Source organism: Amblyraja radiata, chromosome 16, assembly GCF_010909765.2.
Source record: "Amblyraja radiata isolate CabotCenter1 chromosome 16, sAmbRad1.1.pri, whole genome shotgun sequence".
In the NCBI taxonomy this organism is placed as follows: Eukaryota; Metazoa; Chordata; class Chondrichthyes; order Rajiformes; family Rajidae; genus Amblyraja; species Amblyraja radiata.
In genome coordinates, this window is record NC_045971.1 from 32367905 (window position 1) to 32386813 (window position 18909).

The 18909-nt window shown below is 42.6% G+C and overlaps 1 protein-coding gene across 1 annotated transcript in view; it reads right to left on the reverse strand.

The window, feature by feature from the left end:
- Positions 1–810: 810 nt before the first annotated feature.
- The window catches only part of LOC116982098 (sodium channel protein type 4 subunit alpha-like), a 247527-nt gene continuing 229428 nt past the window's right edge, over positions 811–18909 (reverse strand). Inside the window, exons 23-26 of the mRNA XM_033035415.1 lie at positions 12534–12671; positions 11204–11308; positions 4956–5226; positions 811–4185 (exon numbers count right to left, since the gene is read on the reverse strand). Coding sequence (XP_032891306.1) covers positions 2942–4185; positions 4956–5226; positions 11204–11308; positions 12534–12671 — 1758 coding nt within the window. The 3' untranslated portion in view covers positions 811–2941. The remainder of the gene's footprint in view (positions 4186–4955; positions 5227–11203; positions 11309–12533; positions 12672–18909) is intronic.

Genomic DNA, 18909 nt, shown 5'->3' on the forward strand with positions numbered 1-18909 from the left:
TTAATTAGAATAATAGCAAGGCTTAGATGATTAAATTATGAGGAGCATTTGCATGTAATTGTGTGTAAAAGTTAGAGTGGTTAGTTGATTGTGGTGTTGAAAATGTTAACAAGATTCAGTATGTTTAAGAAGGAACTGCAGATGCTGGAAAATCGAAGGTAGACAAAAATGCTGGAGAAACTCAGCGGGTGAGGCAGCATTTAAGGAGCGACGGAAATAGGCGATGTTTCTGAGAAAATTCAGTATGTACTTTAGGAGAAAAGCAAGATTAATAAAATAAACATTAGTTCTAGGAGCAGAATTAGGTAATTCGGCCCATCAAGTCTACTCCACCATTCAGGCATGGCTGATCTATCTTTCCCTCTCAACCCCATGCTCCTGCCTTCTCCCCATAACCCCTGACACCCGTACTAATCAAGAATCTGTCAATCTCTGCCTTTTCATGCAGAGTATAATGGAGATTGGTAACCGCTTCCAAATTGTTGCTGATTCCTGGAGTAACTGGAGTTTTAAAATCTGAGATTGATAATCAGAGATATCAGTAAATAAAGAGCTAAAATGAGGCAATGTTTGTTACTAATTAACCACCCTCTAATTAAATGTAGTTAGCTGCATTGAGTCGCTGAAAGTCTTTCTGCATTCCTATATTTACCACAGGTAAACCTGAGCAAATAATATTCTCGAGATCATAGACATCATACGACTTGACTGAAGATAGACACAAAATGCTGGAGTAACTCATCGGGACAGGCGGCATCTCTGGAGAGAAGGAATGGGTGACTGAAGAAGGGTCTCGACCCGAAACGTCACCCATTCCTCCTCTCCAGAGATGCTGCCTGTCCCGCTGAGTTACTCCAGCATTTTGTGTCTATCTTCACTTTAAACCAGCATCTGCAGTTCATTCCTATACATGCAACATGACTGTACAGCTCATGCAATAATGTCGCTCAAATAAATTGAGGATGCACTTGTTAGACATTTAGTTCTTGCAGAAGATGACTGAACAAAATTAGACCAAAAAGAATTTCTCGAAGAGATTCCATCAAGAAAATATGTGACGTATTTCTGAATACTGAGGTAATCCCAGCACTTGCAAAGAAAGATTAAATTAATCTGGAAAATAGTTTGTCGACACAAGGAAGTGCAGATATTGGTTTAAGAAACTGTGCTGGCCTAACTCAACGGATCAGGCAGCATCTTTGGAGAACATGGATAAGCGGTGTTTTGGGATGGACCCTTGTTCAGACTGCACTCGGGGCAGAGAGCTGGAAGAGTGGTGGGCGCAGGGCAACGCCTGGCAAGTGATAGGTGGATACAGGTAAGGAGATTTCTGATTGGTTGTTGGTTGGACATGAGTCAGAGATCAAAGACAATTTGATAGGGAGATGAAGGAGAGAAGAGGCATGAATTGTAAAGCCAGAGGAAGGAAGGGGTCGGGGGAAGAGGGATAGAAGAAATGGGTGCACATCAAGGTGGGGCACAGGGAAGGGAAGGGGAAGAATATATTTTTAGACTTATGTGAGGTCAGAGGAATTTTTAACAAATAATTCCTGAATTAGCAATTAGCCTCTTTTCCTATCTCTTCCGTGAAGTAGAAAAGTAAATGGTTGGTGTGTGGGCTGACTGCCTCACATCAGTGTGATAAATAAGTATGAGCATTCACCAGTCAGGGAGCCGTGCCTGATCTCTCAACCTTGTCCATTTCACAGAGAGGTCCTGATATCAAGCAGCATTGTTAAGGAAAGCGGTAAGATCACAAACCTGTCAAATTTACCATATGCACTTAACTAACATTCTCCAGTCTCGTTGTTTCAGCCAAATTCTTAACACTGCAGACTCAAAGGTGCATGGCTTTACAATGCTATTGGCTTGTGAATGTGCGTTACAGAGGGTGAGTACGTTCGGTTCTGAACAACCGTTGATTGGAAGCAAAGTGTTAATGAACCAACACATATAAGTTTATGAAACACAATCACTGAGTTGATGCATCAATGTTTAAAGGCTGTGGAAGAAAAATGTTGCATTGTTCTTGCGACGTTAGCTGCAGGACATGATTTTTTTACCTTGACCAATGTATCCCACTGATAGAAGATTTAGGGAAGGGACTCAGGTTTGCAAATGTGCACAGGTGTGGACCAAAAGTTAAAATATGCATTTATTCCAGAGAAATACCAGATTCGCCGAATGCCATCCCACTTTGGTGCTCTGCAGTATATAAAAGTTATATTTAAAATAGTATTTGATCAGCTTAACTTTAAAAAGATTACAATTCAACAAATGAGCAGGTGACTTTCCTTTTTAAGATGCATTGTACAAAAAAAGTACCTATGTACTGTAATAAAAGGTAATTTAATGCTACATAGATTTTAGATAAGTGGTGTTTATCAGAATAGTAAAAGCACAGTATTAAAAGTGTGTTAAGTTGAATAACATTGAAATGAAATTGGAAAATGGCTTTTGAAAATGGCTTATAACTTTTGAAAGGCAATGCTGGATATTGTCTTGTATTACTTAAATGCAGCATATCTGATATATACACCATCACTGAACAAGGCCAACCAAACTCCCCCGAAGGACAGCAAATGGTTCAAAAACTCTTTAATGATCTGCCACAATCATTGTTACTCTCTTCTACCCAAAGCAATCGTGACACTGGAGAAATGCATATTTGAGTTGGAATAAGCATTTTGCTACAGCGTGGATTAGAGTTGTTGGTACTGGGAACATTCTTTGTAAAAGATGGGAGTTTGCTCTTGCACAAGAATTGTAATAGTAAGGGTTTTCCCCGACTTTGCAGCAAAGACCAGTTGCAAATCCACTCCCTACATGGAAACTTTCAGTGCTAGAAATCTGGAGACAAAGTGACATTCTTGAGGGTGCTTGTGTCATACACTTGGCACCTTGTGCTCTACCTCAGAAGCTTGACTCTATGCTAGCCCAACTATACAACCGACTCTCTAATGTCCTTTGATTCAGGAAACCAGTCTGTTGGTTCATCGGTAGGTACTTCTCCTTCTAGAGCAGTCACTGCTGATTCTAGGGGAATATCCGTCACACCTTGCGGAGTTGTTGGTGTTTCTTGAGCTAGGGTTGGGGGACATTCCTGGTCAGGTTGGCCTTTACCATAGTTTTGACTTAGCCTGACAGCGACCAACCCTTCCTTCTCTGGGGGCTCTTCATCGGGTAGGATGCAGTCAGCTAGGCTTTGGCGGTACAGGTAAGATGCATGCTTGACAGTACGCTTCAGCATGTGACGACGGAAAGCTCGTTGAATTTTGATTGCACAAACCTCCTCTTGCTTCCTTCGAAGCGTGGTGGTGATGGGTTCATAGGAAACCTTGGAAGGGTTGGCGGCCATGAACTTCTCTTCCATTGACTCCTTCAGCGCGTCCATTTCTCCAGATTCCCCCAAGACTTCCTTGGTCAATGCAAAGAGTATGTCCAGGCAGTGTATTTTGTCATCGATCACCATCGGTAGGTCCATGCTAATCAGTTTGATCTTGTTCGGTTTGGCAATCCTCAATGGCTCCTTCAGAGTGTCGGCAAAGTCGGATAGCCTAGCGTACTCGACAAATTGCGTGGCTTCCGGATCAAACTTTTCCCAGACCTCGTAGAACATTTCAAAGTCATCCTCGCACAGAGGCTCAGCACTCTCCTCAGTTGCCACGTTAAAGTTCTCCAGGATGATGGCGATGTACATGTTCACCACAATCAGGAAGGAGACGATGATGTAGCTGACAAAGAAGATGACCCCCATCAATGGATTGCCGCAGTTCCCCGTTACGGTGGTGCCTGGGTTGTACGCATCGGGGTCGCAGTCGGGGGGACTGCTGTTCATGATGGGAAGAAGCAGCCCATCCCAGCCTGCCGATGTGGTAATCATGAACAAGCAAATCATGCTGTTGCCAAACGTTTCAAAGTTGAACATGTCGTCGATGCCCCCTTCTTTCTTCACGTAGGCAAAGTTAGACATCCCAAATATGGAGTAGATGAACATAACCAGAAAGAGTAAAAGCCCAATGTTGAACAAAGCTGGCAGAGACATCATCAAGGCGAACAGTAGAGTTCGAATTCCTTTTGCTCCTTTGATAAGTCGAAGGACACGACCGATTCTGGCCAACCTAATAACTCTGAACAGGGTAGGTGATACAAAGTACTTCTCTATGATATCTGCCAGCATAATACCTGAAATAAATGAAAATGGCAGATAAATGAAATTATTTCATGTGAAAATAGTCAATTATTGGAGATACGTGGTAAAGGTGGAGAACACAATGGGTGGGTCAACATGACAAAGACAACATTGCAACTCCTCCATTAACACCACTCCTGTTTCTTTTAATTATTATTTCTAAGTCTATTCACCACGATAAATATATCTAGCTGGACATTGAAGATAGACACAAAATGTTGGAGTAACTCAGCAGGTCAGGCAGCATCTCTGGAGAGAAGGAATGGGTGATGTTTTGGGTTGGAACCCATCTTCAGTCTCGACCCGAAATGTCACCTATTTCGTTTCTGCAGAGATGCTGCCTGACTGGTTGGGTTACTCCAGCATTTTGTGTCTATCTTCGATCTAAACCAGCATCTGCAGTTCCTTCTTACATATTCATGCTAGACATTGACTGTGTAAATGTGATGAGGTTGAATTGCCGCCAGTTTTATTTTTTATCAGATTTTTCTTCTGATTCTTCAGAGGGTGGTGAATGTGTGGAATTAATTGCCACAGACCGCTCTAGAGGCCGGAATTGGGTATTTTTAATGCGGAGATTAATGGCGGAGTTGACTTGATGGGCGAATGGTCTAATTCTGTTCCTATATTGTAAGGTCTTGTGATCATCAAATCAACTTGCAGCGCCGGAGACCCGGGGCCGATGCCGACTCAGTGGGCCGAAGGGCCTGGTTTCACGCTGTATCTCTACACTAAACAAAACTAAGGTCTATTTCCAACTTACCTACGACAGAAAGAATCACCACCACAAAATCAAAAATATTCCATCCGATGGTGAAGAAGTAGTATCTCAGGCCAATGATCTTGAGAATGCATTCACTGGTAAACACAACAATAAACACCAGGTTGACCCTGTGTAGAATAAATTCTGCTTCTTTGCTTTGCTCGTCAGTTTCCACCATCATCGTCACCATGTTGAGGCAGATGAGAATCATAATAAATATATCAAAGGCTTGATTGCTGACCAAATCATAGAAGGCTCCTTGACATTTATTCTGTGAGGTAGGGAAGGAAGAAGGAAAGAAAAAAACAAAGGTCATTCCCAATCCTCCTCTATCCCATCGGACAGAATATAAAAAACCTATTTTCTATGTTTCTAACAATGAAATTATTTCTTACTGCAGCTTTATAGGCACACAATAAATTGAGAGAATAAGATAGGGAGAGTTTAGGAACGGAGGGCACAGCCTCAGAATAAAAGGATGGATCTTTACAATGGAGATGAGAACAAATTAATTTTGTCAGAGGGCTGGGAATCTGTGGAATTCATTGATCCCTGGGATGGTGGGACTGTCATATGAAGAAAGATTGAAAAGACTGGAGTTTAGAAGGATGAGGGGATATCTTATAGAAACATATACAATTATAAAAGGACTGGACAAGCTAGATGCAGGAAAAATGTTCCCAATGTTGGGCGAGTCCAGAACAAGAGGCCACAGTCTTAGAATAAAGGGGAGGCCATTTAAGACTGAGATGAGAAAAAACTTTTACACCCAGAGAGTTGTGAATTTGTGGAATTCCCTGCCACAGAGGGCAGTGGAGGCCAAATCACTGGATGGATTTAAGACAGAGTTAGATAGAGCTCTAGGGGCTAGTGGAATCAAGGGATATGGGGACAAGACAAGCAGTGGTTATTGATTGGGGATGATCAGCCTTGATCACAATGAATGGCAGTGCTGGCTCAAAGGGCCAAATGGCCTCCTCCTGCACCTATTTTCTATGTTTCTATGTTTCTTTGTAACTGAATCAGAGATTTTCTCTTACCATCTAGTGGTCACTTTGTGAAACAATGAGTTTCGTTCAAATACAAGGTTTGTTTTTAACAGCTAAAAATGTATTTTTGTTACTGCTAGCTAATAAAAGTAAAAGCCCTTTATTATTACAATGTAATAAGGGCTATTCAAGCCCTTTATTAAGGGAAATAACAATAATAATAAAGGGAATAACAATAGGTTATTCATTGCACAAGTAAAGATGTATTACCTATTTCCCAGTCTACCTTGTTGAGGCCTGCACTTTCTAATCTACACGTTTTCTGTAGCTGTAACATTACATTCTACACATTGTGTCCTTTCTGTTTTTGCACTGGCTGTGCTTGTGCATGGTTTAATGGTACTCATGTGTGATAAGTGTGGATATTCCCTAGGACATTGAGGGAAGTTAGTGTAGAAATAGCAGGGGCTATGACAGAAATATTTCAAATGTCCTTAGAAACGGGAATAGTGCCCGAGGATTGGCCTACTGCGCATGTTGTTCCATTGTTTAAAAAGGGTTCTAAGAGTAAACCTAGCAATTATAGACCTGTTAGTTTGACTTCAGTGGTGGGCAAATTAATGGAAAAGATACTTAGAGATAATATATATATAAGCATCTGGATAAACAGGGTCTGGTTAGGAACAGTCAACATGGATTTGTGCCTGGAAGGTCATGTTTGACTAATCTTCTTGAATTTTTTGAAGAGGTTACTAGGGAAATTGATGAGGGTAAAGCAGTGGATGTTGTCTATATGGACTTTAGTAAGGCCTTTGATAAGGTTCCTCATGGAAGGTTGGTTAAGAAGGTTCAATTGTTGGGTATAAATGCAGGAGTAGCAAGATGGATTCAACAGTGGCTGAATGGGAGATGCCAGAGAGTAATGGTGGATGGCTGTTTGTCAGGTTGGAGGCAGGTGATTAGTGGGGTGCCTCGGGAATCTGTGTTGGGTCCACTGTTGTTTGTCATGTACATCAATGATCTGGATGAAGGTGTGACAAGTTGGATTAGTAAGTATGCAGATGATACTAAGATAGGTGGTGTTGTGGATAATGAAGTAGATTTCCAAAGTCTACAGAGAGATTTAGGCCATTTGGAAGAATGGGCTGAAAGATGGCAGATGGAGTTTAATGCTGATAAGTGTGAAGTGCTACATCTTGGAAGGACAAATCAAAATAGGACGTACAGTACATGGTAAATGGTAGCGAATTGAGGAATGCAGTTGAACAGAGGGATCTAGGAATAACTGTGCATAGTTCCCTGAAGGTGGAATCTCATGTAGATAGGGTGGTAAAGAAAACTTTTGGTATGCTAGCCTTTATAAATCAGAGCATTGAGTATAGAAGTTGGGATGTAATGTTAAAATTGTACAAGGCATTGGTGAGACCAATTCTGGAGTATGGTGTACAATTTTGGTCGCCCAATTATAGGAAGGATGTCAACAAAATAGAGAGAGTACAGAGGAGATTTACTAGAATGTTGCCTGGGTTTCAGTAACTAAGTTACAGAGAAAGGTTGAATAAGTTAGGTCTTTATTCTCTGGAGCGCAGAAGGTTAAGGGGGGACTTGATAGAGGTCTTTAAAATGATGAGAGGGATAAACAGAGTTGACGTGGACAAGCTTTTCCCATTGAGAGTAGGAAAGATTCAAACAAGAGGACGTGACTTCAGAATTAAGGGACAGAAGTTTAGGGGTAACATGAGGGGGAACTTCTTTACTCAGAGAGTGATAGCTGTGTGGAATGAGCTTCCAGTGGAAGTGGTGGAGGCAGGTTCGATTTTATCATTTAAAAATAAATTGGATAGGTATATGGATGGGAAAGGAATGAAGGGTTATGGTCTGAGTGCAGGTAGATGGGACTAGGGGAAAATAATTGTTCGGCACGGACTTGTAGGGCCGAGATGGCCTGTTTCCGTGCTGTAATTGTTATATGGTTATATGGTATGGTTTGCCTGGATCACACCCAATACAAGTTTTTAATTGTACGTCAGTGCACGCAACAATAACAATTCAATACTAATACCAAAAGCCAAACCTTGCAGCTGCTGGAAATCTGAAATTAAACAAACCATCCTGATGTTTTTTTAGCATGAAAATGGAGACAGGTTTCTCGTTTTAGTACCTTTGTGTAAAAATTAGGAATAGTTTGAAGCAAGATAATTTTGAAAATGTGTAGGGAGGTGGGGGGGGGGGGGGAGAATCACTATGGGGTGGATGATGGGGGAGTTAAATGAAAATAGCTTTGTTGGAGTTAGGTGAAAGGCAGTTAGAGGGTAATAAAATATACATTTAGAGGAGATTGCGAAACCAGTGGATGAATGAATATGAAGTTATCAGAAGAAATGGAGTGAATGCTGGAAATGAGAGAGATACAGAACTTGGGATGCTGAAGGTGAGACAATGACTCACTGTGTCGGAAGGAACTGCGGATGCTGGTTTACACCGAAGATAGACACAAAATGCTGGAGTAACTCAGCGGGACAGGCAGCATCTCGGGAGAGAAGAAATGGGTGACGTTTCAGGTTAAGACCCTTCTTCAGAGACTGAAAACAGGTTTTGACCAGAAATATCACCTATTCTTTCTCTCCAGAGATGCTGCCAATCCCACTGAGTTACTCCAGCATTTTGTATCTATCTTGTAATGAGTCACTGATCTGTTAAGAGGTCAGGTGTATAGGACTAGAGTCAGGGCTACGATCAGGGTACTGAGATCAGGTCAAGGCTGTTTATTTATTATATGCACTGGATACGAACCATAAAGAGAGGCATTTTAAGTGAGGTGAGAAAAAACGTTTTCACCCAGAGAGTTGTGAATTTGCGGAATTCCCTGTCACAGAGGGCAGTGGATGCCAAATCACTGGATGGATTTAAGAGAGAGTTAGATAGAGCTCTAGGGGCTAGTGGAATCAAGGGATATGGGGAGAAGGCAGGCACGGGTTATTGATTAGGGATGATCAGCCATGATCACAATGAATGGCGGTGCTGGCTCGAAGGGCCGAATGGCCTCCTCCTGCACCTATTTTCTATGTTTCTATGTTTCTAACAATGAAATTATTTCTTCCTGCAGCTTTACAGGCACACAATAAATTGGGAGAATAAGATAGAGAGAGTTTAGGAACAGAGGGCACAGCCTCAGAATAAAAAGATGGATCTTTACAATGAAGATGAGAACAAATTTATTTTGTCAGAGGGTTGTGAATCAGCGGAATTCATTAGCATGGATGGCTGTGGAGACCGTCAGTTTTTTAAAGCAGAGATTGATAGATTTCTGATTAGTAAGGGTGACAACGTTACAGGGAGAAGGCAGGAGTGGAATTGAGAAGGAAAAAAATCAGCCATGATCGAATAGTGGAGCAGGCTCAATGGGTCAAATGGCCTAATTCTGCTCCTATGTCTTACAGTCTTATGGAAAGGAGTTTTTGATAGGTGTGGTGGAAATCATGGATTTCATTGGGAGACTTGAACTATCATAGGGTTGAAATCTTTGTGGTCAATCACTAGGGTCACTGGTTTAGGAGTTAGGGATGGTCATATGGTGAAGGTCAATGTTGACTCGTGGAGAGTGAGTAACTGGATGGTGGGAGAATCATAGGTAAGGATGTGGGTTTTCTGAGGAATATAGGAAACGTGAGACATATCTTAGTGTGTTCCAGTCAAGAGCTATGCAGTGGAAAGATGTCTTTCAGTGATGGTTATTCCTAGGGCAACAATGTATTACTTTTCTCATCAATGGTCCCCGAGGATGATTGCAAGTGGAATGACAAAACAGTTTGATGTGGAAACTGTATCTGAGGTGCAATCAAGGAATTTACATGTGAAAATATCTGGTTGAATTACTTTCATATTTCACTGCCTCCAATTTTTATTTTCAATAACGTAATGCTGGAATAATATCCTCATGTGATCGATAAACATTGTTTGGTGGAAACTGGCTGGGAATTTTGCAGATGTAATAATGGAGAAAAAACATAATCAAGTCCTTTGGGATTGCTGGGTTATTGGAGGTCATAGCCCATTACCTGGAACATAAAGTGCTGGACTAGTTCAGCACGTCAGGCAGCATCTCTAGAGGACATGAGGTCATAAGGGATAGGAGTAGAATTGGGCCATTCGGCCCATCAAGTACTCAGCCATGATTGAATGGCTGATCTATCCATCCTCCTAACCCCGTTCTCCAGTCTTCCCCCCATAACCTCTGACACCTGTACTAATCAAGAATATATCTATCTCTGCCTTAACAATGTCCGCTGACTTGGCCTCCACAGCCTCTGTGACAAAGAATTCCACAGATTCAACACCCTCTGACAAAATAAATTTCTAAAAGAACGTCCTTTAATTCTGAGTTTATGAGCTCAAGTCCTAGACTCATCCACTAGTGGAAACATCCTCTCCACATCTAATAGGTGATGTTTTGGGTCCTCACCCTTTGTTAGGCTCAGAATCTGAAGAAGGGTCTTGACCCATAATGTCACCTACAAATGTCCTGCAGAGATGCTGCCTGACACACTGAGTTACTCCAGCACTTTGTGTTCTATGCAAGATTCCAATATTCAAGGTTCCTTGTGTCTACAGCTTATTATTGATATTGTCCCAAAATTTGCCAACTCCTTGATGGTCGTTCCATCCATCTGGATGGAGATGGACAGTGCATGAACACATCACTCATCCAGTGACGTTACCTGAGTAACACTGAAGGGAACACACGGTTTATTTTGGTGTTGATGGGGAGACATCACAGATTGGCTGAATGATGTCACACTTAGCCAGTCACTGATGGGAGAGTGACATCATTCATCTCACCCCAAACATGGCGGATATGTTTCAAGTTTGTACTCTCTGTATATATTTCACCCAAGCCAATCTGAAGAAGTAACTTGCAGAGTGGCGCGGTGGTGCAGCGGTAGATTTGCTGCCTTACAATGCTTGTTGCGCCAGCGACCCGGGTTTGATCCCAACAACGGCTGCCGTCTGTACGGAGTTTGTACGTTCTCCCCGTGACTCGTTTTTTTCCCGAGATCTTCGGTTTCCTCACACACTCCAAAGAAGTACCATAAGTGTAAATTGTCCCTAGTGTGTGTAGGATTGTGTTAATATGCGGGGTTCGCTGGTTGGTGCGGACTCAGTGGGCCGAAGGGTCTGTTTCCGCGTTGTATCTCTAAACTAAAACTAAACTTGAAAAGACATGCTTAAGTTTCACATGGATCTAACTTTTACACTTACATTTGGTCTTGGGATGGGCTTTTGTGGTTTCTTCGAGCCAAGTTTCTTCATGGCGTTGTAATATTTCTTCTGTTCTTCAGTCATGAATATATCTTTCCCTCCAAAGTGAAGATGAGAACACTTACAATTATTTCAGGAAAATTCAAATTGTCCAGCAAGCTCAAAGAAAAACAGAGGTATTCTGCTGAACTCATTAACAGTTATCTGAGAATGCTGCTTAATGAAGCCCCTGTTTGGTGTGAAGCTGCAGTCCAATTGCCTTAATTATCTTCCAATTATCTGGTAGAAAGGAAAGTCCCACTTGCCGATTTTTTCAGTGACTGCCGGCGTCATATCAGGGTCACCAAAAGATTTTGAACATTCCAAAATCCAGCGGTGACAAAAAAAATGTTGCTGCACATGAAAAAAACATCGCCCGTCAATACGTCGTCACGCCACAAATTTTTCGGTGACCTGTTACGTCAGTCAATGATGCCAGCAGTCGCCGAAAAAAATCGCCAAGTGGGACAGGCCCTTTTGTTGCTTGCAAGGGAAAATGCCACAAAAAATGTAACCACTTTTACGGGTGTCAATGCAGGTTGTTGGGACAGAATAGAAAATTCAACCATTCAACACTGCCCGAGACCAAAATGGGTGGCAAGTAATTGACTGTTTATGGACTCATGACGGCAAATTGGGGAATCCGATTCAGTAAGGTTGCAGGTCGGCACCCGATAAAATGAAAATTGTCAGATTTTAAAAGGCTACTTTGTCAATATATTATCAAGAGAGGCAAATGGTCACTTCTGGCCACTCCATTCCCATGCATCATGGTTAACACTCAGTGGCCTTCTCGGAAACCGGAGACATAGGTTAAGCATGACCTTTACCAGGAAGTCAAATATATACGGAGGAAGATGTTGTGTTTTATGTTATGTTTGACGGGAATCAGCCTACCTTGTAACATCCTGTACTGAACCTGAATTCCACCAGCTTGACTGTGTGGTCATTAAAAAAATCTAATCTAATCTAATCTACTGTTTCTCGGCATTGTAGTTAGTAAAATCCAATCCAGAAAATATACTTCAGAATAGCTTGGAAACTGTTAAATAGGCACATATTAATTCCATCACTGTGTTGGATTTGAATATAGAAACTTAGAGTGAAAGACTGTTATTTTATCTGGTGTATCATTATTTCTGAAGTGTTATAAATCCTATTTATATGTCAAAATAAAAAGGTATATAGACAAGATATGAAATTTGCTTAAATCTAATCATAGCCAGAATATGTACTTCTTAAAATCTTAAGACTGTAGGAAATGTGACCAATGGAAAGAAGGGATACTTATCTTTTTCTTTTGTTGGTTAAAGTTGTCAATAATTACACCAATGAAGAGGTTGAGGGTGAAGAATGCCCCGAAGATGATGAAGATGACAAAGTACATGTACATGTAGAGGTTAATTTCATAGGATGGCTGTTGCGTCACCTACAAACGGAAACAGTCTCTTGTTAATGCCTCACAGAATTCAGGTCAGCTCTGAGGTTGTAGAATGAATGGTTTATTGTCACTGAGTTTCATTCAAAAATGCCATAATTGTCCTTGGAAATGGGGGATTTTTGGTTGTGGGGGGAATACGGTAAATATATTCCTTGGAATCATAACTGGGGTTGTCAATTGGAAATCACAAGTCATTTGATTTTGACTTGAATGCAATATATATATAATCACAGTACGGCACGATGGCGCAGCGATAGAGTTGATGCCTTACAACACCAGAGACCTGGGTTTGATCACTGACTACGGGTGCTGTCTGTACAGAGTTTGTATGTTCTCCCTGTGACCATATAGGTTTTCTCCGGGTGTTCTGGTTTCCACCCACACTCCAAAGACGTACAGGTTCGTAGGTTAATTGGCTTCAATAAGTTGTAAAATTGTAAATTGTCCCTAGTGTGTACAGGATAGAGTTAGTGTATGGGGTGTAGTGTAGTATCTGTTGGTTGGCGCAGAATTAGTGGGCCAAAGGGCTGTTCTAAAGTAAACTATCTCTAAAGTAAAGTCAAGTCTAAAGATATAACATTATCTGATCTGAATGGAGAGCATGCAAAATAAAGCTTTCCACTGTACCTCAGTACACATGACAATAGTAAACTTGAACCTCATCAGAGAACGGGGTCTGTGGTGGAATTTACTGGGACAGGGTTACTGGATGAGAGCAGGTGTTGGAGTTGAGGACAGTAACATTGGCAAAGAGTTGAGTTTAGTTTAGTTTATTGTCAGGTGTACCGAGGTAAGTGAAAAGCTTTTGTTGTGAGCTAACCAGCCAGTGAAAAGACAATACTCGATTACAATCGAGCCACCCACCGTGTGTACCGATACATGATAAAGGGAATACGTAAATAACGTTTAGTGCAAGAAAAGGTCCTGTAAAGTCCAATCAAAGATAGTCTAATGCCCCTGTCCCATTTGGGAAACCTGAACGGAAACCTCTGGAGACTTTGCGCCCCACCCAAGGTTTCCGTGCGTTTCCCGGAGGTTGCAGGTGGTTGCCGGAGGTTGCAGGTAGTGGAAGCAGGTAGGGAGACTGGCAAAAACCTCTGGGAACCGCATGGAAACCTTGGGTGGGGCGCAAAGTCTCCAGAGGTTTCCATTCAGGTTTCCTAAGTGGGACAGGGGCATAAGGATCTCCGATGAGGGAGCTTAGGACTGCTCTCTAGTTGTTGGTTGGATGATTCAGTTGCCTGATAATAACCAGGAAGAAACTGTCCCTGTGCGTTTTCACACTTCTACACCTCTTGCCAAATATGAGAGGGGAGAAGAGGGAGTGGCCAGGGTAAGACTCATCCTTGATTATGCTGGTGGCTTTGCCGAGGTAGCGTGAGGTGTAAATGGAGTCAATGGAAGGGAGGTTGGTTTGGGTGATGGCCTCAACCTGGGGAGGGTGGGGGGGGGGGGGGGGGTGGCAGGTATCGTGAGATTGTTTTCTTGCTGATAATTTGCTAGCAGGGTAATAATGATCTATCCCCAAGCGCTCAATATCTCTTCCTCGAAACACATCCATCAGGGTGGTTAACTGAGCATTTTCCTCATTCCCAGGAGAAGGTCCCTGCCAAGTTTAATTTTTCCATAAGGACAAAGATCACATCTCGTAACCATTCACTGTGTGGAAAGTACTTTGGATGTTTCTGGAAGAACAGTTAAATCAATGGAGGAATCGAATCCTATTTAAAGATCGTAGAATACAGGAGGGAAAATGGGACAGGGATTTGGGGGAAAGGAGAAAATAGAGGGGGGAAAGAGGGAGAGAGAGGCCAGGAGTTGTGAGGGAGCATGAAAGATGCAATAAAGGAAAGATATGATTGCCTATAACCTCACAATGGTCAGCAAGCACAATATTAAATAGAGAAATGACTATTCTGCACAATATCAATATGGTATATTCAGTATGCTACACTCTCTCTTTAAACTGGGCATTCAATCCAAAGGGATCATATCCTGGATTGGTCCCAAGTCAAGTAACGCCAGACACCCAATAGACATGCGATAGGAAGATTTTCCATTTAGCAGTGAGCACTGTTGACTTGCCACCATATAAATTAAAACAGACCTTTGAAACCTCTCCTAGCACGCACTGCTTATGACATTAAATCAAAGAAAGACACAGTATTGAAACAGACCCTTTGGCCCACTATCAACTATTGATTTACATTAATCCTACATTTAGGGGCTGCGGAGTGGTCCAGCAGTATAGTTGTTGCCTTACAGTGCCAGAGACCTGGGTTCCATCCTAACTATGGGTGCGATCTGTCAGAAGTTTGTACGTTCTCCCTGTGACCGCGCGGGTTTTCTCCAGTTGCTCCGGTTTCTTCCCGCACTCTAAAGACATAGAGGTTTGCAGGTTCATTGACCGGTGTAAATTGTAAATTGTCCCAAGCATGTAAGACAATGCTAGTGTGTGGGAATCACTGGTCAGTGCAGACTTGGTGGGCCGAAGGGCCTGTTTTCACAATGTATGGAGGGGAAGGGAGCTGGAGGGGAGCGCTCTGTTACGCAGCCGGCAGCCGGCAGCCTGAAGCCGCAGTCTGCAGAACTCCAGCTGGTGCGTCGTCTACAGCCCGGGATCCCTCGTGGAGGACCCGGGTGGAAGAAGAAGCTTTCACTGCCGGCCCGCGGCCATCTTCTACCGCGGGTGCGGCATGGACTTACCATCTCCCCTGGAGGGGAGCTTCGACCGCCGGCCCTGCAGACTGCGGTGCTTCCGGCTGCGGCACGACAGGTACTTTAAAACTTTGACCGCCGGCCTGCGGCCTACACCAGCCTGAAGCCGCGGTCTCTGGTTGGGAAGAGCCGATCCTGGACTCACCTTGACTTTGACTTTGTCCCTTACCATCTGGACGCCCGCAGCAACGGCTGTGGAGGGTGGAGGTCCCGACCACGGGGGGAAATGGAGGAGGACTGGCCAAGCTCTGTGCCTTCCACCACAGTGATGAATGCTGTGGTGGATGTTTGTGTAAAATTTTTATTGTGGTTGTGTTCTTTATTACTGTACCGCTGCTGGCAACCCAAATTCCACCGACCTTGGTTGTGTGGCAATTAAATTATATCTATCTATCTATCTTTAAACTAGTTAAGTAATCTAATTTTGATTTAAATCTCCTCATATTTTCCTCAACACACTAACCCCTCCAGATTCTACCAGTCAGTTACACCCCAGGGATAAATTACAGGGACTAATTAACCCTCCGACCAATGTGTCTTTGGGATGGGGGAAGAATGTGGAGCACCCAGAGGAAAGCCGCAAAGGACATACTCCACACATGCAAGGTCTAGACCCAATCCAGATATCTGCTACTGTGAGACAGTGGCTCTAACTGCTGTGCTGCTGGGCTGCCTCAATGATACCAAGCCACATATATGATAACTGGGAGAGTTCCATCCATGCCATTCTTATTGTTTGAAGTACAACGTTAGCCATCTCAGGTAGCAATGAATTGAAGGTACGTCATTAAAAAAGCAAAGTAAAGGGGAAAGGAAGGTGTCCCAAAATACTTTATGGCCTGAGAAGGGCTTTTCAGGTTTAGTTTTTAATTTAGTTTAGAGATACAGCACACAAACTGGCCCTTCGGCCCACCGAGTCCGCACCAACTAGCAATCCCCACACATTATCCTACACCAGGGACGATTTTTAAAAACATTTATACCAAGCCAATTAACCTACAAACCTGAAGAAGGGTCTCGACCCGAAACGGAGTCTGAAGAAGGGGCTCACCCCAAATGGTTAGAGATGCTGCTTGTCCCGCTGAGTTACTCCAGCATTTTGTGTCTATCTTCGATTTGAACCAGCATCTGCAGTTCTTTCCTACACAACCTACAAACCTGTACGTCTTTTGAGTGTGGGAACAAACCAAAGTTCCCACGCGGGTCACAAGGAGAATGCACAGCACCCGTAGTCGGGTTCGAACCCGGGTCTCTGGCGCTGTAAGTACTGTAAGGCAGCAACTCTCCCGCTGTGCCACCGGTCTGAAACATAGCCTGGAATCCCAAAACAGTAAGAATAACACTTGAGCCTTTCCTGATAAAACCTTTCGTTGCTTGGAAACTCACCAATCGTTGCTTTCTATTTGCCTTTATTTCACCTGAAGAACAAACCCCAGGAAACCACCAGAAAATGTTAATGAACATTTCTTCACACTTTATATTAAAATAGCTCTTGTGTTTTAAACTCTAACTGGGTCGTATTATGCCAAAGAGACTGTCAGTCATTAGAGACCAATAATGATCACTGTGCCCATTGCTACACAGAAGATGTCCCAGTACTTGCTGTGGATTGGCTTATGGGTGAATTGGCAGGGTCCAAAATGATCATTTTGTAAAATTTTGTGTCGGATTTTTAAGGTTAAGTTGTCATCTGAGGAGACATTGTAATAGGCAAGAGTTTAAAAAGCTTTCATGTTTTATGGGTAACAGCAATATTTGGTTACCTTATATGATGCAGAAAATCTGTCAGACATGCTGGAGAGTTGAAGAGATTTGGATAAACACCAGAGCTATATTCATTGCATTCATGTTGGTGTTTGAAAGATTCAAATTACTATCAGCATGATTATTAATAGGTCACCAGGAACTGGTGGCACGGGGCCAAGTCGAGATGGTAGCAGTTCTTACGTAGCAAGATAACTATGAGGGCGGTCTGTTGGGAAAGAAATAACTGCTCTGCTTCCTGTGCGCGGAATCAACCAAAACGTTGAAGCATCAACTTCAGCATTTAGGTTATGAGCTACCAATGTTGCTGCTCTGGCTACATTAGTAGTTGTTTAGAACATTATAGGCATGAATCTGGTTGCATAGACTGCTGAGAGTTTGTAGCGTGGTCAGGTTATGATATCAATCAGCATGTAAAGCTGATTTAATGCCTGCAATGCCATTTTAGACTTTAAAACTGCAGCGAATGCACTCTCTCAACTCTAGATAGTTCATTCAGTTCTAGCAAGAAGCCACTCCATCAGCTTCTTTTACAGGAATGTGGGTTACTCAACGACTGATTTCAATTGGATTTTGGTTGGATGCGCAATTATTTCCTGTTTTCTTAAATTCTTAAATATATTTCAAGTCTACAGTAAGTGGTATGATAAATGCCAGTAACGTTATCCTGAATCCAAGGCTTCCGCAGAAACTATTTTCTTCCAGTATAATTTAGTCTAGTTTAGTTTAGTTTATTGTCACATGTACCGAGGTACAATGAAAAGCTTTAGTTGTATGCTAACCAGTCAGCAGAAAGACAAAACATGATAACAATCAAGCCGTCCACAGTGTACATATTGGAATAGTGCTTTAACAGAGTGGAGCGATTGTAATGTGTGATTGCAGATCCGCTTCTGTGACCAGCGGACAAGGAGTCCCCTGTGTTGTGCGCCATCTTGGAAGTGGTAACTGCAGTTATTCACTTAGGAATGAATTATTCATGGGCACGTAGAATGCAAACGCGTGTTGGGGAAACAGATCAAACGGGTCTGCACTTGGTCTAGTATATAACTAAAACTCTCATCTTGTATGTATATTTGTTTGTATATATATGCCCTATATTCCCGAAATACAGCCAAAACGGTACACGATAGCGCAATAATTTAGGGGCACCTTACTCACCATTCGCCTGGGGTGTGATGTTTCAAGTTTCATTTTATTTGACAAAGTAATTCCCAAGTTATTCCCTTAATAAACTTTAAATTTATTTTTACCATTAACTGCGCTATCCGCACCTGCGCAGTTGGGGAAGGGTTACTGGGCCGCGATCCCCATTTTGACTGAACATCGCTTCGAGTATAGGTGCGTGGTCAAATATTGCGTTGGGGAGGTGGACCTAATGGGTCCACGCTTGGTCTGGCCTTCACTAAAATCTTTCATCTGTTGCGGGCAAAACTCCTACCTCAAAGTAAGGCATCTTGGTTAAAGTCAAGGTGACAATAGCCATGAATAATAATGGTTTGGGTTGTTTCCAGGCTACATCTAGAAAGACTTGTTATAGCTCACAGTTTGCTGGTGGTGACATTTCATTCCCATTTCCCAGAGAGCCGTAAGCTGAGTGATTGTGATTTTCCAAGGATTTATGCTTTCTTGGCATTTTATCTAGAATATTTCGGCACAGCTGATAGAGTTGCTACCTCTCAGTGCCAGAGACCCAGGATCGATCCTGACCTTGGATGCTGTCGGTGCAGAGTTTTCGCATTCT